A 13100-nucleotide genomic window follows, 5' to 3' on the forward strand; every position below is an offset into this window, starting at 1 on the left:
GTAATGAATCACAATCAGCTCTGTGATGCCACAGAGGATGGATGGATGGGTGGGTCCATCCAATGCCCACTCAAAGTCATTGAAAACCTTCCCATAGACATAAATGGATGTTGGACCAAACCCTTAGAGCAAATACACTGAACAAGCAGGAATTCACTGATACACTTTGTGGGAAATAGTGTGTCCTTAAAAGCTTAGGAAGGTCTCTGAACATGGAGTGGTTGCTGTGGGACTGAGATGGATACAACCTCCCCACCCCCCACCCCCCAAAAAAAACCCACCATCCCTTTCCAAAGTGCATTTGGAGCAAGGAATATTTTGATGACCTTCATCAAGAGCTGTCCTGACGGGCTCCTTGTCAGAGTGAAGTTGCAGTATCAGCATCACTAATACGGGTGGCATTCTGAGAGGTCATTCTCAGAAAAACAATTGATTTAGGGTTCGGTTGTTTGAGACGTAAAGCTTCCATGTTTTCCATAAAGCCTTAAAGTAGACACCTATGTGCTTGAGAAAAAAAATGTGATGCATTAAAAAAAATAAAAGTTTTAAACTAAGCTCTGATGCCATCTTGCCATATCTTTACAGGCATGTGGCTTGGAATCAGATGGACCTTTTGCTGAGCAGAGCAGCTTCCATTCATTGCTTCAGGGCTTGACATCGATGTGATAATGCAGAATCCTCAGTAAAGAAATCCGTGTACTGAAATTGCTCCCGTACCATACAGGTGATTGTATCCAGAGTGCAGCTGAGTAGACTGAGGTCTCCTGCTATTTGATTTTAAACCAAGATAGGCCTGAACAGATTTGAATTTCACACTCTGCCTCTTTCCTCTACAAAACCCCAGATGTGAACCAGAAAAAACATTTGGGGGTTTGAAATGCAGAACTGACTTTGTACATCGCAGGCCCATCTCTACACCCAACCCTCTAGGTAGCCATTGACATTGCATATTGGTCAATGCACAGTAACAAGGCTGGGGCACAGAAACTGGAGGAGATGAAGTCAGGGGCTCATAATGGTGTTTACAAGAGGGAATGGGAATGGGGTAAGAGCAGGCAATACAAGACTAGAACCCTGACAACCATGGAGGAAAGGAGGAGGCTCAGATACTCAGAGGACTGACTGGCAATGAGAAAAAGAGGCAGTGAAGTTCAGAAGTAGGGTTGCCAATTTTGGTTGGATGTATTCATCACATGATGACCTTTCATTCCTGGAGACTCCAAGACAATCCTGGAGGGTTGGCAACTCTATTCAGAACCCCAGCCACTTTATGACTCAGGAGGATCTCTGGTTCCCTATGTTCACTGAGCTGGAAGGTGAAGATGTGCTAGTCGCTGAGAGGGCCTTGCAGCTCACAGTAGTGCCAGCACAGTCAGAAGTGAAAGCCAAAACAGACTCTGGCTCAGTTGTCACATCAAATGGTATCAACAAAGCAACAGTTAGTGACCTCTGACATCCTATGCAACTTCTTCCTCCACAGGGGATTCACACTACAAAATTCTCATTGGCCATAATAAATTCCCTGGAAAGGCAAAATTATACATGAAGCCCTGTAACGGGCACTGTCTCTGATTAAAAAAACTGAAGTGGCCTTGAATTGCGTAATAATATAATATTTAGCACCCATATCACTCGGGCTCTACCAAGCTCGTGGCCATGAAAAATGTAACACAGACCGTGAAATCTGGTCTCCCCCCTGAAATCTGATCTTTTGTGTGCTTTCACCCTACAGAGACCAGCGTTTCTTAACTGGGGGTCCTGACCCAAAAGGGGGCTATTGGGGGGTCGCAAGGTTATTGTAGGGGGTATGTGGTATTGCCACCCTTACTTGTGCGCTGCTGCCTTCAGAGCTGGGTGTCCAGAGAACAGCAGCTGTTGGCCAGGCACCTAGCACTGAAGGCGGTGCCCGCCAGCAGCAGCACAGAAGTAAGGGTGGCAATACCATACCATGCCACCCTTACTTCTACATACTGCTGGGCTCCCGGCAACAGCGCAGAAGTTAAGGGTAGCAGTACTGCAACCCTGCTACAATAACCTTGCAATCCCCCCACAGCTCCATTTTGGGCCAGGACCCCTACAATTACAACACTGACATTTCAGATTTAAATATCTGAAATCATACAATTGACAATTTTAAAAACCCTATGACCAAGAAATAGAGCAAAATGGACTGTGAATTTGGTAGGGCCCTACATATAACACTTAACATCTTCAAAGCAATGTGACCAATATCAGCTCATTAATCCACACGATGCCCCAAAGCAATTAGGCAGGCGAGTGTTATGAATGAGGAAAGAGTCCAACAGCCACAAGATCCACAGTTGGGCCTGGTCTACACTTAAAAATTAGATCAACCTAGCTGTGTCACACCGTGACCACTGTAGTTAGGTTGACTTAACCCTCTGTGTAGACACAGCTAGGTCGATGGAGGAATTCTTCTGACCACCTAGCTACTGCTTCTCTGAGAGATGGATTAACTACATTAACCAAAAAACCCCATCAACGGGTGTCGACGTAGGAAGTGTCTACACTACAGTGCTGTAGCGGTGGAGCTCATCTACCCAACATCCTCTGTAAAATGCAGAGAATACCAATTAAGCCAAGAATTCTCATAGCCCGTATCAATGAATGTATCCTCCCAACAATCTGTAATGCAGGGAAATAGCAGACAGGTCAAGTGACTAGCCCAAGGTCACACATGGGTCAATGGGAGGAACAGGAATATAACGCCGATATTCTGACTCCTAGTCCCTCACTCTAACCCCAAGACAACACTGATTCCTGCAGAAGAGGACCCAATATAAACTCTCATTGGAAACATTCCAGCTGCCTCCCTCCCGCTCCTTTTTTTTAAGTAGAGGATTTTAGTTGGAGGTGGAAGTAGGGGAATAAGGGTAATTTATTTGGAGAACTTGACAGTGAATTTGAGGCACCAAGGTTCTGAGTCTAATTCAGTTTCTGGGTTCTTTTCACCCTAATTCTGTTTTACGGGGTCAGAGAGGACGGGTCAGCCTATTTGATTCTGGACACCACAGCTGGTTCACCCACATACCAGACATCACTGGCTCATCCTCTAAAAGCAGCTTCCCTGAGCTCATCTGTTCTTGCCAGTCAAGAGTCTGATCCTGCAGAGTGCTGGTCAGCTCCTGTAAGGTATTAGACTGAAGACCCAGCCCCCAGTGGCATCAAACGGATTGATGTCAATGGAGGTTGGGGGTCCCCAGCACATCATAGGGAGCACCCAGCATCTTGCATGATCGGGCTCTAAAACATTAATCAGTTTGAATGGATGAAGATGCCCCTGCTATACAGGGACTCTGAACCCTGCCACATCTGTGTGTACGCTTTGCTACAGTGCTATCATGCAGCCTAACCATAAACAAAGTAAATATTATGTTTAAATATGTAATGTAGCCATCCAAAACTACTGCACGCCTGTGTGATGTCCTGCTTATCTATTTGAAACACTTTTCCTGTGTGTCAGTCGGGAAAAACAAATGGGATTAGAACAATACGCTGTTACTAAGTTTCCAAAAATAACTGAAACTGTAGAATGTTATATATAAGAGAGCAGGTGGATTGTAAGATTAAGGGGGTGCTTGCATATCATCTGTCCAGTTCAGCCCAGACTTTCAATCGAATCTCATTTTGCTAGACTTCCTGCCTTATAAAACTGTATTTGTTGTAAGTGCCTTAAATAATAATCCTCTCGAACACACTTGATCTGACGAATTAGGTCTTGCAAAAGGTCTCTGCCGTACAGTACATACAGCTCTCTCCACTCTGGGAAAAAGGAATGGTATCATGAAAGGCATAATACTTCTGGATTCACCACCCTGGCACAAAGAAAGAAGTACACAATCTGTTTCTGCATTCCATTAAAAGCCTCATCCAAAGCCTATGCTTCAGTGGGAATCTTTTCACTGACTTTAGTGAGCTTTGGGTCACACTCCTGAAACCCGCCGTCTTACAAAGCCACAAGGGCTGCTCTCTGCCAAATAACGGACCTCTTCTTTAGAGTAAAGGCTATTTTGCTTTTTGGTGAAAGAAAAGACTGCAAAGAGGGAGTGGATATAGCAATGAACTGGGAATCAGAACTCCAAGGCTCTATTCCCAGCTTTGCCATTGTCCATCTTTGTGGCCTTAAACAAATTACTCAATCTCTCTGTTTACTCAGCTGAAAAATGGAGATAAAACTGACCTACTGTGCGTCACATGATAGAATTAAGTAAGATTTGTGAAGTACTTTGAAATTCTCACAGGGGAGGTGCTATAGAAGTGCAAACTGTGTATGTGGGATGGACAATCCCAGATGAAAACTGAAAATTAGAAAAACAAACATGGCATGCACCACAAAAGCCACATGGCGAGAAAAAAAGAGAAACTGGCTAGACTACAGCCTGACATTTACAAATAGATATTTCCTAATACAAAGGAGATGGAAGGAAATCCTCTCTGATGGAGTGTTTGACAAGCTAGCAGGAAGCACCCTTAACCTAGGTGTCTCTGGAATTTCAGTGCTGCCAGAGCAACTATCGAGAGTCACCAGCAGTAAGATAGCTGCTGGGATCCAGGTACAGAGAAGGATCCTTGCTCACCTCAGAATCTGTGAGGAGGAAGTGAGTAATGTCCACAATTTGGAGGGAATCTGATTATATTAAAAAAGAAATTAAGTGTGATAATATTACTTCAAAGTTGTTAGGTTTAGGGGCAGGATGGGGCGGAGGCTGCAATACAGATGTGTGGGAGTTATGTATATTTTTAAATAACTATTATTAAGACAGGAAAACAGAAGAAATACCCCAAAGTACATAATATTCTACAGTATGGGAAATAGTGAGCCACTACAAGTATATTCCAGACTGGGAGGACAGATTTGGGCTTGCGCTAGCACTCTAAAAAGATACATGCGTACGCCGCACTTTGAAGCTGCGGCTTGGGCTCTGAAGCCTACAGAAAGGAGTGGGCTTCAAAAAAACCCAACCCCCCTCCAAAAAAAACCAACAACCCTGAACAAGGTAAATCTTAGCAATTGGAAACGAGCTAGATTCAGAACACAAACCCCAAACCCACACAAATTTGGGGCAAGTTCAAAATCCAGATCCAGAACCGAAGCAGCCCTCTTTGGCAGATAGAACATGAATGGATTAATGGAGCAGACGTTCCAGTTGTTAATCTCACCACACTGCAGATCATTACTCTGGGGAAATCACGAAGATGCTATGAAATGTATCAGCACTTAAGTTTTCTTAGCTGCTATGTGGGATGTGTCCACAGGACCTCAATGTCTCTTTTCTATACACTTTACCATCTAACCTATCTAGATACAAATGCTTCCAAACCTCCTTCATGTGTTTAATTTTTCACTAGCTTACTTACCATTATTAGCTTTTCTGATTTCACTATATACTGTATCAGTCCCCTTCTTTTCAGGAGCTGGAAAATGTATTGGCACAGAATCAATTTATTTCCTTTTTTTGTTTGCTTTATGTTAAGCTCCTTACACAAACAGAACACGCTGTTTTACTTTTAGAGGAAACCGTTATATAAACAGCAATGCGCCATTCCATGTCTGGATGAAAAACCAGCTGTGCCCCCTATCCTCCCTGTGTCTATGTTATAGAGAGATGGACCCTCTCCAGTTAACATTGAAATTAGCTTTGATTCTCACTCACACACACACGCACAAGATCCTCAGATTTCACAAGGAATAGTTTACCCTAAGGTAAAGTTTTTCCCTCAATCGTTTCCTCAAACTGGACAAGCTGCTTTAAATGATGTAAGGGCTCACAAAATGAGGTCTGCATTCTGAAAACTGCTCACACACTCTGTGCTCCTCCTAGTTAAATCTTCCTTTCATGGAGCTGCTTTAGTTTTGTGGGAAGGCTCAAGGGAATTTTCTCACACTCAGCGCTACAGTGGTCAGGATCAAGGAGATTTTTACAAAAGGGAGATCTCCCAGTTCATGGTGGTGGAGTGGGAATATGCAAGACAGTTCCAAATTTACCATGGGAGTGTGGAGCCTTCATTGCAAGAGCATGAGCTGAAGACAGAGTGGAAGGGAAGGCTGAGAGGGTACGGATAGGCAGGAGAGATTGAGGGAAGAACAGACAGAGATTGAAGCCTCAAAAGGATAACTGAGTTTCCTCCTCCAAAATGCTATAGCTGGCCTTACCCACAAAAGCTCCATACAGCTGAGGCTGCAGAAGAATCCTCAGTAAAGTTTTTCTCCTGGTTCTGAGGTTCCTGTTTTTATCTACTATGGTAAATCCTGCAAAGAGCTTTTATTCTGAGAGGGACCCACCAAAAATACCAAATGAAAAGAAAGACTTTTCCTGTCTAATGGTTGTTTGAGATCCTTTTTACGGAGCACGGTCATAAACACAGGTGCTCCTCCTGGCAGAGGGGAGGCAGGGCTGAGCCAGCTGCCAGCACAACTCAGGTTCTCAACATCCTCATTAGCTACTGCGGCAACACAGCTGTGGCTACCGTGTGACTAACATGGTTCTCAAGAAAAAAATCCCTGGGGTCACAGCAGCCCGGGGAACCATGCTAAAACCCTGCTAGCAACAATTCTATTTTAAATACTTCCTAGCATGGCTCTGCTCCTTGAATGGACAAAGGCTTTTAGCTTTACGAGGGCTTCTTGAAGGGCCCCGCCATGCGAATCTCATGTGCACAGGTAGATTTTTCTGAAGTCAACGGGAGTTTTGACTGCACAAGGATGGCAGGGTTGCACCCAAGGTCTTTCTTACCTTCTGCTCCCCGGAGTTCTCTTCCTCTTCCCTATTTGAAGGATGTCTACATTACAGCGGCACAGCAGGTGTGCTGTGGTAGTGTAGGTGCTTTCTATATTGACTGAGAGGCAGTAGCTAGGTTGCTAGAAGAATTTTTCCATTGCCCTACCTGTCACTGCAGTGGGGGTTTGGTCAACATAACTATGTTGCACAGGGCATGACATTTTTCCACAGCCTTGTGCGATGTAGCTAGATTCACCAAAGTTTTAGGTGTAGACCAGGTCTGAGTTATTTTATTAAGAAACGGGTTTATAAGGCCTGGCTTATATCAAGCCAAATTGCAGCATGCTGATAATCCAAGCTAATTCTGCCTAAAGGCCAATGGAAGCTGGGCCTGTCCAAGGATCAACACATTTTAGAAACATCAGTTCAGGGATTCAACACTTCTGAGGTTGGTTATCTCCAATTTTCCTTAGGTGAAACGGTTAAGTGAGAGGTTAAGTGACTTCCCAAAGATCGTGCAGGAAGTTTGTTGCAGAGCTGGAAAAAGAACTCAGGTTTCTAGACTCAGTCCTGTACTTTAGCCACAAGACCATTAAAACCTATAGAGCAGGAGACTCCTATATTTATTCTGCAGTCAAACTGAGAATCAGGAGAGTGAAATGTTAAATAGCATCTCAGTGTTTCATGCACCCCCCTGGGAACACATTCTGCACTCCTAAAAAGATTTCTTTTGAATTAATTTTAAATAATTCTGCTAAACACACTTTAGACACTGGGGGCTAAGTGCTACTGAAGTCAATTCCAAAACTCCCACTGATTTCAATAGCAGCAGGACCCGAATTTCAGCAAGCACTTAATCACATGAACTTTCATGCTATAACAATCTCTGGATTTCACATGTTTTTCATCTATTGTTTAAGTGGCCAGGGAAGTAAAACGAGTCTTCCCATAATTCTAACCAGAGATGGCGCCGATCCTGAATTAACACATGTATTTAGTATTTTACAAGCCTGGGTCAACTCCCATGGGACTCAATGAAATGATTACCACTGGGAGCTGGATCAGACCCTTAGATGGTTTTGATCATTTCAGTTCTGTCCAATTTATTTTGATTTTATGCGTGCATGTGTGTGTGTGTGTGTAACACCTTTCATAAGTTGTTCTTTTCCTAGCCCTGAGTAAATGTGCTAGCATAAAGGACCTAAAAATAATGACATTTTGTTCCAAATGACCTTATAATGCTGCACCCTGCAATTGACTAACCAGCTATAGAAGTAAAAGGATGGGCATATTTTTACTGAGCCACAGTTAGCAGTTTCTCCCTTCCCCTTTTAGGGATATTTCCTGACAATATTTTAGCTTTGGTCTTTGTTTTCCTTGTGTTAACAATAAAGAGTCTGACTCATAGCACAGTATTGTGTCACAATCACAATTAACTTAGAAAAAGATATGCAATATGTTTTTGTTAAGCATAGTCTCTCCTTAAAGATTTATTACACCAGTCCCCATCACCAGCACCTCTTTAAATATCAAATCAGCAAACAACTCTAACCTCCCAAAAATAATGCTCTGTCCAACATTTAGCTAGCCACTTTCATTAGAGGATCCCATCGCTGCTCACAAAGGGACAGGGGGGAGGGGGTTGGGTTATCAAATAATCCCAAATTTACAGATGAAGAAAAATGAGGCACTGAAGCCTTGTCTACATTAGCTTTTCTTCTGGCAGATTTACCACCCTTAATAATGCTGGTGCAGCTTTCGTTTGAGCAATGATGAAAGGGAGATCTAGTGCAGAAATGGTTCCCACAGCCACTGCATATTTACCACCATAAGGAGGTCAAGAATAATCAGCAATCCTAGAAAAGTGATCCATCGGGAGAGATTTGGTTTGAGGGCAAAATGTTAATAGCTCTTTAATGCTGACAGACATCATTCTATAATTGGATTTTTGGGAGGGCTAAGGGGGGATGTTTAATTAATCCTTATCCTCAAAACTGCCCCAAAGGTTACTATTATGCATTAATTATTGATCCTGCTCCCCTTGAGGTCAATGGGAGTTTTGATGCTGACTTCAGTGGCAGCAGGAAGAGACCTTTGTATAATTAGATATAGTAATTTAGGGCCTGATCCGGAGTGATTGAGGAATACCTGAGCTCCCATTGAAGGCAATGGGAATTGAATGTATTCACCATCTTGCAGGCTCGGGTCCTTCATTTTTTTTTAAACATAATCTGCTGTTGATAAAATTGAAAATAAAACGTAATCTCCTGGGTGAAGAGGCTGCCCGCTGCAAACACTCTTAGCTCTGAATGCTGCCTTCTGGATGAGGAGCGCATCCACCCAGAGTAGAATGTAGACCTAGCTTTGTTGTGTACTTTGCCTTTGTTCAGAAAATAGATTGCTTAATATTTGAGGCCGTAAGCTAAGTATGAGGATCTTGAAGTGTTCACTCAGAACAGAGGCACTGGTCATTGTCATGGTAACAGAGACCTGAAAGAACACTGTGTCTTGAAGCAGAATATGAGCAAGGTCAACATGATAAAAGCATTGATGGGAATCCAGGGGCCAAAGTCCTTTATATGGGTGAGAGTAGTTCCTGAAAAAGTATTAAAAACAAACAAACCCTGGCCTTACTCCTCTCTCTCTCTGAGACTAAGGCAACGTCTATACTTCCAAAAGCAGCAAAGAGTCCTGTGGTACCTTATAGACTAACAGACATATTGGAGCATGAGCTTTCGTGGGTGAATACCCACTTTGTCGGATTCACCCACGAAAGCTCATGCTCTAATAGGTCTATTAGTCTATAAGGTGCCACAGGACTCTTTGCTGCTTTTACAGATTCAGACTAACACAGCTACCCCTCTGATACTATACTTCCAAGTTTACAGCAACATAGCTATGCCTCTACAGCTGTGCCACTGTAAGAGCACTTGTGTAGCCTTGTTATGCCTACGGGAGAGCATCTTCTGCCAACACAGTGCTGTGCACATGAGCGCTTATGCCAGCAAAACTTATGTCACTCAATTGTGTTTTCACACCCCTGAGCAACAAACGTTTTGCCAACGTAAGTGCTAGTGTAGACGTGGCCTAAATCTTATCCTGTATCATGCAGTGCAGACTTGAAAGAATTAATCTTTTTCATAGACTGCAGTTTGATTTCATAGAACAGCTTCCACTCTAACAGTATCTCAAAATGCTTGGCCCAGTAACGCAGTAGGCACTGGTAGAGCAGTGACCATGCACAGAGAGAAAGCACTTATATGCTACGCAGTAGCTTTTGTCTCGTCTACACTACAAAAAGCAGCAACAGTGTAAGATTTAAGCATGCTGAGTTCAATGATTTAGTACTGCAGGACAGACAGGACCAAACCATGCTTTAATCAGACTCCTGAACCACGATACAGATTTGTATAGTCCAAGGCCAACTTGAAACAATATCGCATAGTTAAAACGTGGTCCAATCCCATTTAAAACAGGATCTTTTTAAAATGTCAATGCACTACTGTAATTTAACTAGATCAAGTTAATATGGCACTTTGTGTAGTATAGACTGGACCTTACAGTCAGCCTAGGATGTTAGAAAGATATTATTGCGAGAGGGAGTATGCTGGCTGGGATGCAAAGGTTATCCCCTACTCTTTTAGGTGTTCATTAACCTGCCCCTAACAAAGATCTTAGTTAAAATTTCATCTGATAGAAAGTCCCTCTTACAACATTCTACGCCCTTGTACTGCACTGGGCATGACTAGAGGTGTGTGAAACATTTGTAACTCTAGACATAATTACTAGTAATCCCCTAAAATACAATAGAGTTGCTCCAATATCTAAGTGCACCACTTAGCAATGGTAAATAGGTTCCCGGCTTTGAATACAGTCAGAGAACCCCAAGGAGAGAATGACAGCGTATTGCAATCAGAGCACTGAGAAGCCAGCTGTCTTTTGCTGCCAAGCTCAGGGGCAGTACATTTGTACAAACAACCATTTGTACTGCTAACGAAACAAGAATGTCTTCCGCACCGAAATAAACAGGTGTCCTTTCCTAGCTGGAAAGGGCAGGTTTGTGAATTTCTTCCTTTGACTATTCAGCTTCTCAAGCTAAAGCTGAGAGCTGGGACATGGCTTAACATTCCAAATGAATTTCATTTATTCCTAACTGCTTGGGCTTTTATGTGTGTTCTGAACAAATTTGCCCACTTTCTGCACAAGGAGACTGAGGATACCATGATGCTTTGGGTGAGGCGAAAAGATTTGAGTTGTACATGCCATCACTGGGAATAGGATCCAGCAAGATGATTACCTCAGAGGCTGGGAGGAGATGCACTGTAATGCCATGCTAAGAGTTCTGGGTGCCACCACCATCATTATTTGTATTACCAGAGTGCATGGGAGCCCTAGTTATGGAGCAGGGCTCTGCTGTGCTACGTGCTGTGTCATGGAACTATTAAGACATGCGATAATGGGGCCTACCCATTTACCCAACTTGTGAGCTCAACTGTAAGAAAGATGTAAAAGTTCACAAGATGTTACAATAACCTATAACAACAAATGTTGATGGGAAAAGGTGCAAAAGGGAGACAGATGAATTGAGTTAATCTAAATTTAAAAGGCCTACTGATATCATTCATGGACTGCATTGAATTTATGTTGGTTAAAAACAGGAGATGAGGAGCTGGAAGTTAATGAGCCAAAATTAGAATGTCGGATATGAAACCTAATTAATGGACAAAGTGAGGGGATGGGCTATTCCATCGTCAACTCCCTTTCTGGGGTCCTTAAAAGACAGATTTGGAGGGGAAGTATGAAAGAACAAAGGAAGAACAGACGAAGTACAGACAGAGGCTACTGGCGCAAGCTTCACCATCATGACTGCCAACCCCACCATTTTCTGGGATCCCAGGTCTTCATTGTCCTGATCCTTAGAGATGAACTGACCAGAACGGGCCAGACAGACAGGGACCCAGAGAACATCCCCACCCTATTGCTCCAGTTGAATCCCAACCACCTCCACCTGGGATGCAATTATTACCATTTAAGAGACTGTCAAATGGTGGGGGAGAGAGGTTTCCTTCTAAAAAATTGTCTACAGCTAAATGGAAAGGGAACAAGGGATGTTGTTCAAATGAAAACCCTATTTAATACTTCGCATTTCAAATGTTTTAACTGTTTTTCCTTCTTTTCTGTATCTTTAATATACAAAGGGTTTTTAGTGATGTGTCTGCCATGGCGTTAAGTGGCTGAGGTCTCTGGATACCAAGCCATGGACCTTGTTTAACACTTGGATAGGTCTGGGTTGTGTTAATACCTTTAGCCCATATATTCCCTCTGAATTAATACCACTGACAGCAGGAGGCTGTTACCAGGGCAGCCAAGATGCTCACTTCCCCACACTCTCACTGGGTATGTGTGCGCGCACTACAAGCACTACAGACACTTACTACAGCAACAAAACGGGATTTTCCATCACCACGGTAAATCCCCGCGAGAGGCAGAAGCTCTGTCTACAGAATTAGGTTGACATAAGTTTTAGGCATAGACCAAGCATCTGTCTTCCTGCAGGCCCCCAGCTCTCCCCAGGCTATAAGGGACTAATCCCAGTTCCTGCTCTCTACCTCCTTGATCTCTCAGCAGGTTCAACAGTGGGTGGGGACAGTCCCCTGTTCCCTACAGGGTGGGCAGTCCCTCCCTCTCCCTCAGCTCAGGCAACCCCTTCCACTCCCTCCTCCTGTGGACTATGGAGGCTGAACACACCCAGGAAAGTAAAACAAAAACAAACAAACAAAAAAAGTTAAGAGCCCCTCAATGAGCTTTAAGCCCACAAAATGCAGACCCATCGCAGGCTGCTTTCTGCTCAGAACCCCAGCTCCAGCTGGTAGCCCTGCCTAGCCAAAGCTCTTATGTGGAAGGGCAGGGCATGTGCCCAAGAGAAACACGGAGGAAAGAGAAAGCACTGGTTGGCTCTGGTAACAGCAGTCCTGCTGTTTTTACAGTAGTCCTTGCATCACTGATCGCTATTACCAGGGAACTACCATGCGTACACAATAGGATCTACTCCTGCTCAAAGTGAAATCAATGGCAGAAACAGCAGGTCTGTAATTACTCCCAATACATAACTGGATAGGTCAGCCAGCTAGTTACCTGTGTAAGGATCAGGCGTTGACACTTCAACTTCAGTATATTCCACCTCAGCACTCTCATGGTCAGGTCCTGCCCCAAAATAGCAAGAAGATGTTTCTTTGTAGCACTCCCTATGCCATACTTGCTGTGAGCCTGATCCTGACACAAGTGAAGTCAATGGCCAAGCTCACAGGGACTTTAATGGGCACATGGTTGGGCCCTGTTCATGGTAGATGGGGGTTCAGC

The 13100-nt window shown here is 43.6% G+C and overlaps 1 protein-coding gene across 5 annotated transcripts in view; it reads right to left on the minus strand.

Annotated features, from left to right (window-relative positions):
• The window catches only part of PECAM1 (platelet and endothelial cell adhesion molecule 1), a 50968-nt gene that overhangs the window by 11501 nt on the left and 26367 nt on the right, over nt 1–13100 (minus strand). For 2 of the 5 annotated variants that reach the window (XM_044982700.1, XM_044982701.1), the window contains exon 13: nt 12876–12944. The exons of 2 other annotated variants lie outside the window; for them this stretch is intronic. In XM_044982700.1, coding sequence (XP_044838635.1) covers nt 12876–12944 — 69 coding nt within the window. Of the gene's footprint in view, nt 1–5379; nt 5437–12875; nt 12945–13100 lie in introns of all 5 variants that reach the window. One more of the 5 variants, XM_044982704.1, reaches the window with a different exon arrangement.

The sequence above is a fragment of the Mauremys mutica genome, chromosome 12, assembly GCF_020497125.1.
Source record: "Mauremys mutica isolate MM-2020 ecotype Southern chromosome 12, ASM2049712v1, whole genome shotgun sequence".
NCBI lineage: Eukaryota > Metazoa > Chordata > Testudines > Geoemydidae > Mauremys > Mauremys mutica.